Source organism: Haliotis rufescens, unplaced genomic scaffold (assembly GCF_023055435.1).
Source record: "Haliotis rufescens isolate VD_foot unplaced genomic scaffold, xgHalRufe1.0.p SCAF_43, whole genome shotgun sequence".
Classification (NCBI taxonomy): Eukaryota; Metazoa; Mollusca; class Gastropoda; order Lepetellida; family Haliotidae; genus Haliotis; species Haliotis rufescens.
In genome coordinates, this window is record NW_025964146.1 from 1,406,695 (window position 1) to 1,426,211 (window position 19,517).

Consider the following 19,517-nt stretch of genomic DNA (forward strand, 5'->3'; position numbering starts at 1 on the left):
GATCATGACATTAGTTTCCCTGCCAACACAGCACGTCAGAGTGACATACACAAACCAGCTCCTTGTGCTAATGTTCCAGCACCAATTCCCCTTAGAAATCTAGACAAGTCATGTCTCAATTTATGTAGTTTGCATTTTGGTACTGCTAAGAGGCACTCCAGAGGCACAACTGAGCATCCAAGAAATTCTCTCTCGTCCTCTGGATTGAGGGATGATTTGTCGCTGATTAATCGCCAACCTAAAATCCCAAAACAACTTAGTACAGTATCTCGACAGGCATATATATATGCAGGTGGCGCTGAAAGCTAGTGGTCATCAAACAAATGAAGTTACCCTGAAGACTACTGATCTTGCGTGGATCACCATTTCAAGTGTTGTCTTTTATGAAATACTACGGACTTATTTTCAGTCCAAATGGCAGAACAGCCTATTCCTAATACTGATCTCTGGAACTCTTTGAATACGAATAGGAAAATACATATGGTAAAACCCAGTCTTTAAATACCATGTGATCATATGATCACAAACTTCTATGACATGTTTTGGGTACGATATATTGTCATATCTAAATGAGACTGTTCAATTGTCTGTAATCAGTACTGGACCAGTGTGTAACCTTGTTCATCAACGCTTCACAGCTGTGCAATACATTTTGGATCTTGTCATTTGTTCCTATAGCACCGGTTTTAAGCAAATATTTCATTATAGAGTCAGTCAAACTTGTTTTCAGAACAGGTGTAACACCTTTCCACTTATACAAGATAAAACGAAGTAAAGTGGGCTCACAAACCATGTCACTTCAGAACACATTTGACAAGTATCCCGGGGATCACCCGAGGCACATCAATACGTGACGCTGTGTGCTTGGTGTCAACTGTCGACTGTGCAAGCACGTGTTGAGTTGCCTTGTAGTATCAGCTACCTGTAGGGCAGGATATGCTTACATTTTTTGCGAGCATCTGCATGACTTATTTTTAGCGTCCCATTCATATAATTCTCAACGCTGTTTCGTCGGATAATCTGATGTTCACTGGCTTTGACGTTTTACGCATTCTAACAAAACCATTTGCCTGCTCCTGTTGTTAATATGCAATATTAGCCTGCATAACAGACCATAGTTCCCCGGGGGACCGGTAAGATGTTCAGGTCGTCGCTCATTGACGCTACGATCTTTAATGGCGTTTCTGACTGTATAAGGTGGTGGTCGGGTAGCCTAGTGGTTAAAGCGTTCGTTCGTCAGGCCAAAGACTGGGGTTCGATTCCCGACATTGCTACAATTTGTGAAGCCCATTACTGGTGTCCTCCACCGTTGTAAAGGTTGCAATATTGCTAAAAGCGGCGTAAAACCATACTCACTCACTCACTCTGAATGTTTTGTGCCAATCGTAACTGGGCAAAAGAAAGTGTTCACCGACTTCACTTGACCAAACACCAAAAACAAAGGCATATGTGAGATTTATTATGATTAATTTATAAACAGAAATCATTTTCCATGAATGAGAATGAAAATGCATTGTAATGCCGATAATGCATTCTCCGCAATACACAAAGAAAAAGTCAAGGTCTCCAAATTAAAATTTACACAAATCAGAGTTCATTGAAAAAGTGCATGAAAAGTCCATTAATGACACAGGTCGGGTAGCCTAGTGGTTAAAGCTTTCGCTCGTCACGCCGAAGATTCGGGTTCGAATCCCGACATGGGTACAATGTGTGAAGCCCATTTCTGGGGTCCCCCGCCGTGATATTGCTGGAATATTGCTAAAAGCGGCGTAAAACCAAACTCACTCACTCTCTAATGCGATTTGGCGCCAGTCGCTCTCCCATTCATCGAAAAACTCGAACTCTGCCATCGTTCCATAACAGACAGAACCGACTTTCATCTGTAAAGAGCACTCTCGCCCAGTCACGTCGCTGCCACCGACGTACAGTTCGTGCCCATTGCAGTCTGCGTTTACGGTGTAGACGGGTCAAGGCCATTCCACGGAAGGGTCGGTAGGCTCGTATAAACCAGCCGTACGAAGTCGTCGAAGGACTGTTCGTCTGCTGATGGCACTCCCTAGCTATATAGTGCTGTTGCCGCCGTTGACGTTGCCGTCGCACATCTGTTTCGGAGGTGAATCTGCCGGATGTAGCGGTTTTCGGCCGTGGTGCCACTCTCGGTCTCTCCGATCTTGGCCGGTCTTGAGTCTGTCCTGTCTGTTGGTAGCGGATTATCAACTTGCTGATGGTGATAGCTGAACGTTCTGGCTATCTGACGTTGAGTAGCCCCCATATTGGCCATACCGATCGCTCTGTCTCCTTGCGCTTGTATAAATCTAGGCATATTCTTGGTGGTTTTTTGCTTACTGGATGCCGGTTCTGTCCAATTACAACGTCGGTATTTATGCCACAATCACGCACGTGCATTTGGACCAATGTCTCAAAATCACGTTTTGCACGTTTTCAACAATGCATGATTTGGAAAGCTGCGTTCGAAAATCTGCGTTGTGGTTGTGGTCATATTGCATTTGGGCGAATGTTTTCTGAGGGGGTTCAAACCTTTACAAGCCTTTTTGCTTTTTATACAACTATTTTTAAAGTGAAAACTTTCTTTTGCTCGGTAGTTTAGTATGCCAGTTGTGAGTGAGTGAGTGAGTTGGGTTGAACGCCGCTTTTAACGGTATTCCAGTTATATCGCGGTGTGTCAGCTTAATGTGGGAGGAAAGCCCGAGGTGATGCAGGTCTCAGACGTTGACCACTTCGGTGAAACCCACGAGCACGGGTATGGTGCTGACAAACCTAGAAACATAATCGGGGCGAACCGGGATTCGAACCTACAATCATAGGTTTCTGGCGTGCCCAAGGGACGCAACTCTGCACAGCGAATCGCGGCGCCTTAGACGACTGGGCCACCCGTGCCCCCCATGTCAGTTGTGTATAATGTTAATCATAAAATATTAATGTTAATATCCATCGACACTCCAGGACTCATTACCTGATAACAGTTAAAATGTCAAAGATTTGGGATATTATTTGTTCAACAGTGTCGTCAGACAATTAATACCAAAGTAATAATTGATGTTGCAGTAATAATGATGTTGCATTTCTTTCTTCTCGATGTGAGGTGTGGAATCCTTAAAGACCGATTGCTGCAATCTGCAATGTCGCCCTCGTGAAAACAAGGCGGTACGGGTGGCCCAGTCGTCTTTGGCGCCGCAATACGCTGTGCAGAGTCGGTCCCTTGGACATGCAAGAAACCTATGAACGTGGGTTCGAATCCCGGTTCACCATGATTATGTTTGCAGGTATGTCAGCACCATATCCTTGCCGTCTGTTTGAGTTTGATCAAAGTAGTAAACATCTGAGTCCTGCTAGATATAACTATCTTTTAAAGTCCAGTTTCCACCCTTGCCGAACAAGGGTGGAATGACTGGGCTCGATCGTAGCGCCACCAGTGGCTATTATCAGTTACGTCCCTTCTAAGCCTCTCCTATTGACCAATCAGATTCCACCTCTAGTATCACATGCGTTTGCTTCAAACAAAATGGTGGCGCCCAGTCAGGACGACTTGATCTATAATCAATATCTATATTGTCTTAAAATGGGTCATACATCGCTAAATGCATCAAATCACGTGAGCACCTTGATTAAAAACATGAAAAGATTTGGAAAATATCTGCTGACAACGAGTTGGCGGTGCACATGCTTTGCAAATCCTGCAATCAACAGAAATCTGCACAACAGTTTACGACCCGGATTTCGTGCGCGATTTTGATTGGACTATGCATAGACTCGTTAGTCCAGCCAAAATGTGACTCCATAATACCAGCCTAGTTCGGCAAGTGGGGAAACTGAACTTTTATAGTAAGTAAACGCCCTTGCCTCGGGATGATGGAGATAACTGGAGTACTCTTCAAAGTAGCCTTACATCCAACTCACGCTTATCACGTCAACAAGCAATGTTGCAAAGTATGAGTTTTACAGCATATTCCGGGTAGCCTAGTGGTTAACGCGTTCGCTCGTCACGCCGAAGACCAGGGTTCGATTTCAGACATGGGTACAATGTGTGAAGCCATTTCTGGTGTCTCCCATCATGATATTGCTGGAATATTGATAATAGCGGCGTAAAACCATACTCACTCACTCGTCCACTATAAAACAAGCAAGAAGTGTCTTCTGGGATTCCATTGTGGGGTGATGTAGGCATGAATGATATCATGACAATACTAATTGTCCACTAATGGAATGCTCTGGACAGCTTCGTCAATAAGTCTCATCAGCGATAATGTGTTTCCATTAGTGACATTTAAATCTATAATGTCTGTGTGCAGAGCTGCCAGTGTAATGTCAGAAGTGAATGGCATTACGTAACGGAGAACATACGAGGAACTGTCGGTTTGTGAACAGGAACAGCCCGGTTGTGGTGAAGTGACTCTTATTCACGAGCAGTCAGCAGGTATGTTCTCTAATTTATACCGACTTTCTCACACTTAAAATACGCTTTTAGACTTTGACAAAATATTTCTGTGTGGAATATATTTGACAAAAAAACACTTTGTTGTATGTATATATACTGTGTGAGTCGCCTTTGCCTCCTGCGCGAGCAAAATGTGACGATCGGGATCATGTAAAGTGTTGAAGCGCCAAGTTTCGTCGCGATTTTGTCTTTATAATGCATGGCGAGGGCTCTTGTTCAGTGCCGCATTGCATTGCCAGATGACCATGTATCTGTTTGTGTTTAGGATTTCGCATTTTTATAGTCAGACACACATTGTATGCAGTTTTAAACTAAGTCTCCTGACCACACGTTATCGCTCTCCAACAAGCATATGTGTTATTGACCCCTAGACTAGAAAATTCTAGTTGTCCCTAATAGAAACTGTAGTCCTCCACATATCTAGCCTTGCCTATTAGGAGGATAGAATTACTACACATCCATGCACTTATCTTTCAGTACAGCCTTGGAGCAAGACTTATTTTCCCCCTGCACTTTTTCAGCCACGGTTCACACCAGTGAAAAGTTTATATTTAGATACAGAGTTGATACATCTCTGCTGCCACCAAGGCTTGCACACAGGTCGACCCACGCCCGAAGCTTCAACGCCCACCCCACGAGCCTCCTGTCCTCGCCTTTCTATTGTGATTTCAACTGTCCTCGTGTCAAACATAATACGGCTGAAAATAGGCATTAATAAAAAAAATGATAGCTTTAAAAGCACCGAGTTCCAACAAATTGAAATTCTACCTAGCGATTGGTATCTTTCTCACGCGATTTATGTTGAAATGTCTGGTATTTCAGCAGTTTGAAAGGGGCGTGAATATGTGAAATTTGTCTTTCATTTTGACCCCAATATCATTAAAGCTGCAGGAAGCAACACTGTTGCATGTGTTGTGTGCACAGAAGATGACTGATCACTTTGTTTGTTTGCTTGTTAGTTGTTAAACGCCGCACTTAGCAATAAATATTCCAGCTATTTGACGGCGGGATAATTGTGTAAAGCAATGTAGCAAATATCATCAAGGTGCTTATGCAGTTATTAATTAATTGATTATATCCCAGTTCTTTAGTATACACAAGTAACGCGAAGATTCCAATGTATTCGCCTTTGCTATTTCTCTTCACAATTACAACCACATTACAAAATGCCATGCCTGCAACGTTATGTATCGTGTGTGTTTTTCAATGACCGGTGGTGAATAATTCTGGGTTGTTATCTCTTTCCCATCGTGGCGCATCCCTGCCGCAGAGTGAATCAAACAGCAGCTGCCTCCGTCTGTACTGGAAGCTGGCGTTTATGCCGCAGAGGAAACAGACATCGCATTGCTGAAGACACTAGGTAAGTAATACGTCCAGTCAGTATAAAACATGTTTTATTTGTTACACAGTTTCACTAACAAGCTTTTGTCTGTGTTGTAGATTTCTTGGAGATGGATATGAAGACGGTGCTTCTCTTGGTGGCAGGGATGTTAGGTAAGGACAATCTTTCAGAGTGTGCGAATTGAATGTAACGCCGCATTGAACAGTATTTAAGTTATGTCAGGGTGTATCAGCTTGGTCTAAGACGTTCCCCGATTCGGTGGATGCAAACAGTGCGAAATAATGCAAAGAGACCAAAAAGCAGAATCAGGGGGAATCTCGATTCTGACCTACGATCTAGGGATCCTCTCACGGTCACTGGGCGCAACTGATGGGTAATCGGACCACGCGAGCAATTCCCTCAGAATTATGGAGGGAGCGTGTCAGGTCCTTGTTTCACAGTTAAGGTGGTCATCTGTTCATGTATGTCTGTATGGCTCCTTTGTATGGTTGTTTTGTATAGTTGTATTGTCTAGTTGTATAGTATGGTTGTGTTGTATGATTGTGTTGAATGAATGAATGAATAAATGAATGAATGAATGAATCATTGAATGAATGAAACCCTGATGAATCCTTGTTTCCCTGATATCGCTCTGTTGTTTCCCATCTCCCGTTTATCCCTGATATGTTTCTGTTGTTTCCCATCTCCCGTGCATCCCTGATATCGTTCTGTTGTTTCCCACCTCCCGTGTATCCCTGATAGTGTTCTCTGTTTTTTCTCATCTCCTGTGTACCCCTGATATTGTTCTTTTATTTCCCATCTCCTGTGTACCCCTGATATTGTTCTTTTATTTCCCATCTCCCGTGCATCCCTGATATCGTTCTGTTGTTACCCATCTCCCGTGTACCCTGATATTGCTCTTTTATTTCCCATCCCCCTTGTATCCCTGATATTGTTCTGTTGTTTCCCATCTCCAGTTATCCCTGATATTGTTCTGTTGTTTCCCATCTCCCATGTATCCCTGATATTGTTCTGTTGTTTCACATCTCCCGTGTATCCCTGATATTGTTCTGTTGTTTCCCATCTCCAGTTATCCCTGATATCGTTCTGTTGTTTCCCATCTCCCATGTATCCCTAATATTGTTCTTTTGTTCCCCATCTCCCGTGTATCCCTGATATTGTTCTGTTGTTTCCCATCTCCCGTGTATCCCTGATATTGTTCTGTTGTTTCCCATCTCACGTGTACCCCGATATTGTTCTGTTGTTTCCCATCTCCCGTGTATCCCTGATATTGTTCTTTTGTTTCCCATACCCCGAGTACCCCTGATATTGTTCTGTTATTTCCCATCTCCCGTGTATCCCTGATATTGTTCTGTTGTTTCCCATCTCCCGTGCATCCCTGATATCGTTCTGTTGTTACCCATCTCCCGTGTACCCTGATATTGCTCTTTTATTTCCCATCCCCCTTGTATCCCTGATATTGTTCTGTTGTTTCCCATCTCCAGTTATCCCTGATATTGTTCTGTTGTTTCCCATCTCCCATGTATCCCTGATATTGTTCTGTTGTTTCACATCTCCCGTGTATCCCTGATATTGTTCTGTTGTTTCCCATCTCCAGTTATCCCTGATATCGTTCTGTTGTTTCCCATCTCCCATGTATCCCTAATATTGTTCTTTTGTTCCCCATCTCCCGTGTATCCCTGATATTGTTCTGTTGTTTCCCATCTCCCGTGTATCCCTGATATTGTTCTGTTGTTTCCAATCTCACGTGTACCCCGATATTGTTCTGTTGTTTCCCATCTCCCGTGTATCCCTGATATTGTTCTTTTGTTTCCCATACCCCGAGTACCCCTGATATTGTTCTGTTATTTCCCATCTCCCGTGTATCCCTGATATTGTTCTGTTGTTTCCCATCTCCCGTGTTTCCCTGATATTGTCCTGTTGTTTCCCATCTCACGTGTACCTTGATATTGTTCTGTTGTTTCCCATCTCTCGTGTATCCCTGATATAGTCCTGTTGTTTCCCATCTCCCGTTTATCCCTGCTATTGTTGTGTTGTTTCCCATCTCCCGCGTACCCCTGATATTGTTCTGTTGTTTCCCATCTCCCATGTACCCCTGATATCATTCTGTTGTTTCCAATCTCCCGTGTATCCCTGATATCGTTCTGTTGTTTCCCATTCCCGTGCATCCCTGATATTGTTCTCTGTTCATTCCCATCTCCCATGTACCCCTGCTATTGTTGTGTTGTTTCCCATCTCCCGTGTATTCCTCATATTGTTCTGTTGTTTCCCATCTACCGTTTATCCCTGATAAGTTTCTGTTGTTTCCCATCTCTCGTGTATCCCTAATATCGTTCTGTTGTTTCCCATCTCCCGTGTACCCCTAATATTGTTCTCTGTTTTTTCTCATCTCCTGTGTACCCCTGATATTGTTCTGTTGTTTCCCATCTCCCGTGTATCCCTGATATTGTTCTGTTGTTTCTCATCTCCCGTGTATCCCTGATATGTTTCTTTTGTTTGCCATCTTCCGTGTATCCCTGATATCGTTCTGTTGTTTGCCATCTTCCGAGTACCGCTGATATTGTTCTCTGTTGTTTCCCATCACTCCTGTATCCCTGATATTGTTCTGTTGTTTCCCATCCCCCTGTACCTGAAATTGTTCTTTTATTTCCCATCCCCCGTGTATCCCTCATATTGTGGTGTTGTTTCCTATCTCCCGTTTATCCCTGATATTGTTCTGTTGTTTCCCATCTCCCGTGTATGCCTGGTATTTTTCGGTTGTTTCTCAGACCCCGTTTATCCCTGATATTTTTCTGTTGTTTCCTATTTCCCGTTTACACCTGATATTGTTCTTTTGTTTCCCATTTCTCCTGTATCCCGGATATTGTTCTGTTGTTTCTCATACCCCGTGTATCCCTGATATTGTTCTGTTGTTTCCTATTTCCCGTTTACACCTGATATTGTTCTTTTGTTTCCCATCTCTCCTGTATCCCGGATATTGTTCTGTTGTTTCTCAGACCCCGTTTATCCCTGATATTTTTCTGTTGTTTCCTATTTCCCGTTTACACCTGATATTGTTCTTTTGTTTCCCATTTCTCCTGTATCCCGGATATTGTTCTGTTGTTTCTCATACCCCGTGTATCCCTGATATTGTTCTGTTGTTTCCCATCTCCCGTCTATCCCTAATATTGTTCTGTTATTTCCCATCTCTCGTGTATCCCTAGATATTTTTCTGTTGTTTCCCATCCCCCGTGTACCCTAATATTGTTCTTCTATTTCCCATCCCCCGTGTATCCCTGATATGGTTCTGTTGTTTCCCATCTCCTGTTCTCCCTGATATTGTTCTGTTGTTTCGCATCTCCCATGTATCCCTGATATTGTTCTGTTATTTCCCATCTCTCGTGTATCCCTGTTATTGTCCTGTTGTTTCCAATCTCCCGTGTATCCCTGATACTGTCCTGTTGTTTCCAATACCCCGTGTATCCCTGATATTGTTCTGTTGGTTCCCATCTCCCGTGTATCCCTGATATTGTCCTGTTGTTTCCCATCTCTCGTGGATCCCTGATATTGTTCTGTTGTTTCCCATCTCCCGTGTATCCCTGATATTGTCCTTTTGTTTCCCATCTCTCGTGTATCCCTGATATTGTCCTGTTGTTTCCCATCTCACGTGTACCCTGATATTGTCCTGTTATTTCCCATCTCATCGTGTATCCATGATATTGTCCTGTTGTTTCCCATCTCTCGTGTATCCCTGATATTGTTCTGTTGTTTCCCATCTCTCGTGTATCCCTGCTATTATCCTGTTGTTTCCCATCTCTCGTGTATCCATGATATTGTCCTGTTGTTTTCCATCTCACGTGTACCCTGATATTTTCCTGTTGTTTTCCATCTCACGTGTACCCTAATATTGTTCTGTTATTTCCCATCTTACGTATGCCCCTGATAGTGTTCTCTGTTGTTTCTCAACCCCCATTTATCTCTGATATCGTGCTGTTGTTTCACATCTCCCATGTATCCCTGATATTGTACTGTTGTTTCCGATCTCACGTGTACTCCTGATATTTTTCTTTTGTTTCTCATCCCCCGTGTATCCCTGATATTGTTCTGTTGTTTCCCATCTCCCGTTTATCCCCGATATTGTTCTGTTGTTTCCCATCTCCTGTGTACCCCTGATATTGTTCTGTTGTTTCCCATCTCTCGTTTATCCCTAATATTGTTCTGTTGTTTCCCATCTTACGTATGCCCCTGATAGTGTTCTCTGTTGTTTCTCAACCCCCATGTATCTCTGATATCGTGCTGTTGTTTCACATCTCCCGTGTATCCCTGATATTGTTCTGTTGTTTCCCATCTCACGTTTACTCTGATATTGTTCTCTGTTGTTTCTCATCCCCTGTGTATCCCTGATATTGTTCTGTTGTTTACCATCTCCCGTGTATCCCTGATATTGTTCTGTTGTTTCTCAGACCCCGTGTATTCCTGATATTTTTCTGTTGTTTCCTGTTTCCCGTTTACCCCTGCTAATATTTTGTTGTTTCCCATTTGCAGTGTATCCGTGATATTGTTCTTTTGTTTCCCATCTACCGTGTAACCCTGATATGTTACTGTTATATCCAATTGCTCCTGTATCTCGGATATTGTTCTCTTGTTTCCCATCTCCCGTGTACCCCCAATATTGTTCTGTTGTTTCCAATCTCCCATGTACCCCTGATATTGTTCTGTTGTTTCCCATCTCCCGTGTACCCCTAATATTGTTCTGATGTTTCCAATCTCCCGTGTACCCCCAATATTGTTCTGTTGTTTCCCATCTCCCGTGTACCCCTGATATTGTTCTGTTGTTTCCCATCTCTCGTGTATCCCTGTTATTGTCCTGTTGTTTCCAATCTCCCGTGTATCCCTGATATTGTCCTGATGTTTCCCATACCCCGTGTATCCCTGATATTGTTCTGTTGTTTCCCATCTCCTGTTCTCCCTGATATTGTTCTGTTGTTTCCCATCTCCCGTGTACCCCTGATATTGTTCTTTTGTTTCCTATCTCCCATGTATCCCTGATATGTTACTGTTATTTCCCATCTCCCGTGTACCCCTGATATTGTTCTGTTGTTTCCCATCTCTCGTGTATCCCTGATATGGTTCTGTTATTTCCGATTCCCCGTGTATCCCTGATATGGTCCTGTTGTTTCCCATCTCCTGTTCTCCCTGATATTGTTCTGTTGTTTCCCATCTCCCGTGTATCCCTGATATTGTTCGGTTATTTCCCATCTCCCGTCTTTCCCTGATATTGTTATGTTGTTTCCCATCTCTCGTGTATCCCTGTTATTGTCCTGTTGTTTCCAATCTCCCGTGTATCCCTGATATTTTTCTGTTGTTTCCCATCTCATGTTCTCCCTGATATTGTTCTGTTGTTTCCCATCTCCCGTGTACCCCTGATATTGTTCTTTTGTTTCCCATCTCCCGTGTATCCCTGATATTGTTCTGTTATTTCCCATCTCGCTTGTACACCTGATATTGTTCTGTTGTTTCCCATCCCCCGTGTACCCTGATATTGTTCTTTTATTTCCCATCCCCCGTGTATCCCTGACCTGGTTCTGTTATTTCCCATCTCCTGTTCTCCCTGATATTGTTCTGTTGTTTCCCATCCCCCGTGTACCCTGATATTGTTCTTTTATTTCCCATCCCCCGTGTATCCCTGACATGGTTCTGTTATTTCCCATCTCCCGTCTTTCCCTGATATTGTTCTGTGTTTCGCATCTCTCGTGTATCCCTGTTATTGTCCTGTTGTTTCCAATCTCCCGTGTATCCCTGATATTGTCCTGTTGTTTCCCATACCCCGTGTATCCCTGATATTGTTCTGTTGTTTCCCATCTCCCGTGTATTCCTGATATTGTTCTGTTATTTCCCATCTCCCGTGTATTCCTGATATTGTTCTGTTATTTCCCATCTCTCCTGTATCCCTGATATTGTTCTGTTGTTTCCCATCGCCCGTGTATCCCTGATATTGTTGTGTTGTTTCCCATCTCTCGTTTATCCCTGATAATTTTCAGTTTTTTCTCATCCCCCGTGTATCCCTGATATTGTTCTGTTGTTTACCATCTCCCGTGTATCCCTGATATTGTTCTGTTGTTTCCCATCTCATGTTCTCCCTGATATTGTTCTGTTGTTTCCCATCTCCCGTGTACCCCTGATATTCTTCTTTGTTTCCCATCTCCCGTGTATCCCTGATATTGTTCTGTTATTTCCCATCTCGCTTGTACACCTGATATTGTTCTGTTGTTTCCCATCCCCCGTGTACCCTGATATTGTTCTTTTATTTCCCATCCCCCGTGTATCCCTGACATGGTTCTGTTATTTCCCATCTCCTGTTCTCCCTGATATTGTTCTGTTGTTTCCCATCTCCTGTGTACCCCTGATATTGTTCTGTTGTTTCCCATCTCCCGTGTATCCCTGATATTGTTCTGTTGTTTCTCATCTCCCGTGTATCCCTGATATGTTTCTTTTGTTTGCCATCTTCCGTGTATCCCTGATATCGTTCTGTTGTTTGCCATCTTCCGAGTACCGCTGATATTGTTCTCTGTTTTTTCTCATCTCATGTGTATCCCTGATATTGTTCTGTTGTTTCCCATCACTCCTGTATCCCTGATATTGTTCTGTTGTTTCCCATCCCCCTGTACCTGAAATTGTTCTTTTATTTCCCATCCCCCGTGTATCCCTCATATTGTGGTGTTGTTTCCTATCTCCCGTTTATCCCTGATATTGTTCTGTTGTTTCCCATCTCCCGTGTATGCCTGGTATTTTTCGGTTGTTTCTCAGACCCCGTTTATCCCTGATATTTTTCTGTTGTTTCCTATTTCCCGTTTACACCTGATATTGTTCTTTTGTTTCCCATTTCTCCTGTATCCCGGATATTGTTCTGTTGTTTCTCATACCCCGTGTATCCCTGATATTGTTCTGTTGTTTCCTATTTCCCGTTTACACCTGATATTGTTCTTTTGTTTCCCATTTCTCCTGTATCCCGGATATTGTTCTGTTGTTTCGTAGACCCCGTTTATCCCTGATATTTTTCTGTTGTTTCCTATTTCCCGTTTACACCTGATATTGTTCTTTTGTTTCCCATTTCTCCTGTATCCCGGATATTGTTCTGTTGTTTCTCATACCCCGTGTATCCCTGATATTGTTCTGTTGTTTCCCATCTCCCGTCTATCCCTAATATTGTTCTGTTATTTCCCATCTCTCGTGTATCCCTAGATATTTTTCTGTTGTTTCCCATCCCCCGTGTACCCTAATATTGTTCTTCTATTTCCCATCCCCCGTGTATCCCTGATATGGTTCTGTTGTTTCCCATCTCCTGTTCTCCCTGATATTGTTCTGTTGTTTCGCATCTCCCATGTATCCCTGTTATTGTCCTGTTGTTTCCAATCTCCCGTGTATCCCTGATACTGTCCTGTTGTTTCCAATACCCCGTGTATCCCTGATATTGTTCTGTTGTTTCCCATCTCCCGTGTATTCCTGATATTGTTCTGTTATTTCCCATCTCTCGTGTATCCCTGTTATTGTCCTGTTGTTTCCAATCTCCCGTGTATCCCTGATACTGTCCTGTTGTTTCCAATACCCCGTGTATCCCTGATATTGTTCTGTTGGTTCTCATCTCCCGTGTATCCCTGATATTGTCCTGTTGTTTCCCATCTCTCGTGTATCCCTGATATTGTTCTGTTGTTTCCCATCTCCCGTGTATCCCTGATATTGTCCTTTTGTTTCCCATCTCTCGTGTATCCCTGATATTGTCCTGTTGTTTCCCATCTCACGTGTACCCTGATATTGTCCTGTTATTTCCCATCTCATCGTGTATCCATGATATTGTCCTGTTGTTTCCCATCTCTCGTGTATCCCTGATATTGTTCTGTTGTTTCCCATCTCTCGTGTATCCCTGATATTATCCTGTTGTTTCCCATCTCTCGTGTATCCATGATATTGTCCTGTTGTTTTCCATCTCACGTGTACCCTGATATTTTCCTGTTGTTTTCCATCTCACGTGTACCCTAATATTGTTCTGTTATTTCCCATCTTACGTATGCCCCTGATAGTGTTCTCTGTTGTTTCTCAACCCCCATTTATCTCTGATATCGTGCTGTTGTTTCACATCTCCCATGTATCCCTGATATTGTACTGTTGTTTCCGATCTCACGTGTACTCCTGATATTTTTCTTTTGTTTCTCATCCCCCGTGTATCCCTGATATTGTTCTGTTGTTTCCCATCTCCCGTTTATCCCCGATATTGTTCTGTTGTTTCCCATCTCCTGTGTACCCCTGATATTGTTCTGTTGTTTCCCATCTCTCGTTTATCCCTAATATTGTTCTGTTGTTTCCCATCTTACGTATGCCCCTGATAGTGTTCTCTGTTGTTTCTCAACCCCCATGTATCTCTGATATCGTGCTGTTGTTTCACATCTCCCGTGTATCCCTGATATTGTTCTGTTGTTTCCCATCTCACGTTTACTCTGATATTGTTCTCTGTTGTTTCTCATCCCCTGTGTATCCCTGATATTGTTCTGTTGTTTACCATCTCCCGTGTATCCCTGATATTGTTCTGTTGTTTCTCAGACCCCGTGTATTCCTGATATTTTTCTGTTGTTTCCTGTTTCCCGTTTACCCCTGCTAATATTTTGTTGTTTCCCATTTGCAGTGTATCCGTGATATTGTTCTTTTGTTTCCCATCTACCGTGTAACCCTGATATGTTACTGTTATATCCAATTGCTCCTGGATCTCGGATATTGTTCTCTTGTTTCCCATCTCCCGTGTACCCCCAATATTGTTCTGTTGTTTCCAATCTCCCATGTACCCCTGATATTGTTCTGTTGTTTCCCATCTCCCGTGTACCCCTAATATTGTTCTGATGTTTCCAATCTCCCGTGTACCCCTAATATTGTTCTGTTGTTTCCCATCTCCCGTGTACCCCTGATATTGTTCTGTTGTTTCCCATCTCTCGTGTATCCCTGTTATTGTCCTGTTGTTTCCAATCTCCCGTGTATCCCTGATATTGTCCTGATGTTTCCCATACCCCGTGTATCCCTGATATTGTTCTGTTGTTTCCCATCTCCTGTTCTCCCTGATATTGTTCTGTTGTTTCACATCTCCCGTGTACCCCTGATATTGTTCTTTTGTTTCCTATCTCCCATGTATCCCTGATATGTTACTGTTATTTCCCATCTCCCGTGTACCCCTGATATTGTTCTGTTGTTTCCCATCTCTCGTGTATCCCTGATATGGTTCTGTTATTTCCGATTCCCCGTGTATCCCTGATATGGTCCTGTTGTTTCCCATCTCCTGTTCTCCCTGATATTGTTCTGTTGTTTCCCATCTCCCGTGTATCCCTGATATTGTTCGGTTATTTCCCATCTCCATTCTTTCCCTGATATTGTTATGTTGTTTCCCATCTCTCGTGTATCCCTGTTATTGTCCTGTTGTTTCCAATCTCCCGTGTATCCCTGATATTTTTCTGTTGTTTCCCATCTCATGTTCTCCCTGATATTGTTCTGTTGTTTCCCATCTCCCGTGTACCCCTGATATTGTTCTTTTGTTTCCCATCTCCCGTGTATCCCTGATATTGTTCTGTTATTTCCCATCTCGCTTGTACACCTGATATTGTTCTGTTGTTTCCCATCCCCCGTGTACCCTGATATTGTTCTTTTATTTCCCATCCCCCGTGTATCCCTGACCTGGTTCTGTTATTTCCCATCTCCTGTTCTCCCTGATATTGTTCTGTTGTTTCCCATCCCCCGTGTACCCTGATATTGTTCTTTTATTTCCCATCCCCCGTGTATCCCTGACATGGTTCTGTTATTTCCCATCTCCCGTCTTTCCCTGATATTGTTCTGTGTTTCGCATCTCTCGTGTATCCCTGTTATTGTCCTGTTGTTTCCCATCTCCCGTGTATCCCTGATATTGTCCTGTTGTTTCCCATACCCCGTGTATCCCTGATATTGTTCTGTTGTTTCCCATCTCCCGTGTATTCCTGATATTGTTCTGTTATTTCCCATCTCCCGTGTATTCCTGATATTGTTCTGTTATTTCCCATGTCTCCTGTATCCCTGATATTGTTCTGTTGTTTCCCATCGCCCGTGTATCCCTGATATTGTTGTGTTGTTTCCCATCTCTCGTTTATCCCTGATAATTTTCAGTTTTTTCTCATCCCCCGTGTATCCCTGATATTGTTCTGTTGTTTACCATCTCCCGTGTATCCCTGATATTGTTCTGTTGTTTCCCATCTCATGTTCTCCCTGATATTGTTCTGTTGTTTCCCATCTCCCGTGTACCCCTGATATTGTTCTTTGTTTCCCATCTCCCGTGTATCCCTGATATTGTTCTGTTATTTCCCATCTCGCTTGTACACCTGATATTGTTCTGTTGTTTCCCATCCCCCGTGTACCCTGATATTGTTCTTTTATTTCCCATCCCCCGTGTATCCCTGACATGGTTCTGTTATTTCCCATGTCCTGTTCTCCCTGATATTGTTCTGTTGTTTCCCATCTCCCGTGTACCGCTGATATTGTTCTGTGTTTCCCATCTCCCGTGTATCCCTGATATTGTTCTGTTGTTTCCCATCTCCCGTGTAATCCTGATATTGTTTTGTTATTTCCCATCTCTCTTGTATCCCTGATATTGTTCTGTTGTTTCCTATACCTCCTGTATCCCTGATTTTGTTCTGTTGTTTCCCATCTTCCGTGTATCCCTGATATTGTCCTGTTGTTTCCCATCTCTCGTGTATCCCTGATATTGTTCTGTTGTTTCCCATCTCCCGTGTATCCCTGATATTGTCCTTTTGTTTCCCATCTCTCGTGTATCCTGATATTGTCCTGTTGTTTCCCATCTCACGTGTACCCTGATATTGTCCTGTTATTTCCCATCTCACCGTATATCCATGATATTGTCCTGTTGTTTCCCATCTCTCGTGTATTCCTTATATTGTCCTGTTGTTTCCCATCTCTCGTGTATCCCTGATATTGTCCTCTTGTTTCCCATCTCTCGTGTATCCCTGATATTGTCCTGTTGTTTTCCATCTCATGTGTACTCCTGATATTGTTCTTTTGTTTCTCATCCCCCGTTTATCCCCGATATTGTTCTGTTGTTTCCCATCTCCCGTGTACCCCTGATATTGTTCTGTTGTTTCCCATCTCTCGTTTATCCCTGATATTTTTCTGTTGTTTCACATCTCCTGTGTATCCCTAATATCGTTCTGTTGTTTCCCATCTTACATATGCCCCTGATAGTGTTCTCTGTTGTTTCTCAACCCCCATGTATCTCTGATATTGTGCTGTTGTTTCACATCTCCCGTGTATCCCTGATATTGTTCTGTTGTTTCCCATCTCATGTGTACTCTGATATTGTTCTCTGTTGTTTCTCATCCTCCGTGTATCCCCGATATTGTTCTGTTGTTTCCTGTTTCCCGTTTACCCCTGCTAATATTTTGTTGTTTCCCATTTGCAGTGTATCCGTGATATTGTTCTTTTGTTTCCCATCTGCCGTGTAACCCTGAAATGTTACTGTTATTTCCAATTGCTCCTGTATCTTTGATATTGTTCTGTTGTTTCCCTTCTCACGTGTGTCCCTCATATTGTTGTGTTGTTTCCCATCTCCCGTTTATCCCCAATATTGTTCTGTTGTTTCCCATCTCCTGTGTACCCCCAATATTGTTCTGTTGTTTCCAATCTCCCATGTACCCCTGATATTGTTCTGTTGTTTCCCATCTCCCGTGTACCCCTAATATTGTTCTGGTGTTTCCAATCTCCCATGTACCCCTGATATTGATCTGTTGCTTCCCATCTCCCGTGTACCCCTGATATTGTTCTGTTGTAACCCATCTCCAGTTTATCCCTGATATTGTTCTGTTGTTTCCCATCTCCCATGTATCCCTGATTTTGTTCTGTTGTTTCCCATCTCCTGTTATCCCTGATATTGTTCTGTTGTTTCCCATCTCCCGTGTACCCCTTATATTGTTCTGTTGTTTCCCATCTCCCAGGGGCGGTCGGGTAGCCTCGTGGTTAAAGCGTTCGCTCGTCACGCCGAAGACCCGGGTTCGATTCCCGACATGGGTACAATGTGTGAAGCCCATTTCTGGTGTCCCCCGCCGTGTTATTGCTGGAATATTGCTAAAAGCGGCGTAAAACCATACTCACTCACTCACTCCCATCTCCCATGTATCCCTGATTTTGTTCTGGTGTTTCCCATCTCCTGTTATCCCTGATATAGTTCTGTTGTTTCCCATCTCCCATTTATCCCTAATGTTGTTCTGTTGTTTTCCATCTCTCGTGTACCCCTGATATTATTCTTTTACTTCCCATCCCCCGTGTATCCCTGATTTTGTTCTGTTGTTTCCCTTCTCCTGTTATCCCTGATATTGATTTTTTTGTTTCCCATTTCCCATGTATCCCTGATATTGCACAGTTGTTTCCCATTTGTCGTATATCCCGGATATTGTTCTGTTGTTTCCCATCTCCCGTGTACCCCTGATATTGTTCTGTTGTTTCCCATCTCTCGTTTATCCCTGATATTGTTCTCTTGTTTCCCATCTCCCGTGTATCCCTGATATTGTTCTGTTGTTTCTCAGACCCCTTGTTTTCCTGATATTTTTCTTTTGTTTCCTATTTTCCGTTTACCCCTGATATTATTTTGTTGTTTCCCATTTGCAGTGTAGCCCTGATATTGTTATTTTCTTTCCCATCTACCGTGTAAGCCTGATATTGTTCTCTGTTGTTTCTCATCTCCCATGTATCCCTGATATCGTTCTGTTGTTTCCCATCTCACGTGTATCTCTGATATCGTTCCGTTGTTTCCCATTTTCTATGTATCCCTGATATCGTTGTGTTGTTTCCCATCTCACGTGTACCCCTGATATTGATTTGTTGTTTCCCATTTGCAGTGTATCCCTGATATTGTTCTTTTGTTTGCCATCTACCGTGTACCCCTGATATTGTACGGTTGTTTCCGATTTCTCCTGTATCCCAGATATTGTTCTGTTCTTTCCAATTTCCCGTGTATACCTGATATTGTTCTCTGTTGTTTGTCATCTCACGTGTATCCCTGATATTGTTCTGTTGTTTCCCATTTGCAGTGTACCCCTGATATTGTTCTGTTGTTTCTCATCCCCCGTGTACCCCTGATATTGTTCTCTGTTGTTTCTCATCTCTCATGTACCCGTGATATTGTTCTGTTGTTTCCCATCTCCCATGTACCCCTGATATTGTTCTCTGTTGTTTCTCATCTCTCATGTACCCCTGATTTTGTTCTGTTGTTTCCGATTTCTCCTGTATCCCAGATATTGTTATGTTCTTTCCCATTTCCCGTGTATACCTGATATTTTTCTTTTGTTTTCCATCTCCCGTGTATTCCTGATATTGTTCTCTGTTGTTTGTCATCTCCCGTGTATCCCTGATATTGTACTGTTGTTTACCATCTCCCGTGTACCCCTGATATTGTTCTGTTGTTTCTCATCCCCCGTGTATCCCTGATATTGTTCTCTGTTGTTTCTCATCTCTCATGTACCCGTGATATTGGTCTGTTGTTTCCCATTTCCCGTGTACCCCTGAAGTTGTTCTCTGTTGTTTGTCATCTCCCGTGTACCCCTGATATTGTTCTGTTGTTTACCGTCTCCCGTGTACCCCTGATTTTGTTCTGTTGTTTCCCATCTCCCGTGTATCCCTGATATTGTTCTGTTGTTTCCCATCTCCCGTGTTTCCCTGATATTGTTC

The 19,517-nt window shown here is 43.0% G+C and overlaps 1 protein-coding gene across 1 annotated transcript in view; it reads left to right on the plus strand.

Annotated features, from left to right (window-relative positions):
- The first annotated feature begins 4,346 nt into the window (after positions 1-4,346).
- The window catches only part of LOC124123878 (neuronal acetylcholine receptor subunit alpha-10-like), a 29,339-nt gene continuing 14,168 nt past the window's right edge, over positions 4,347-19,517 (plus strand). The window contains exons 1-3 of the mRNA XM_048383005.1: positions 4,347-4,435; positions 5,727-5,816; positions 5,897-5,950. Coding sequence (XP_048238962.1) covers positions 5,908-5,950 — 43 coding nt within the window. The 5' untranslated portion in view covers positions 4,347-4,435; positions 5,727-5,816; positions 5,897-5,907. The remainder of the gene's footprint in view (positions 4,436-5,726; positions 5,817-5,896; positions 5,951-19,517) is intronic.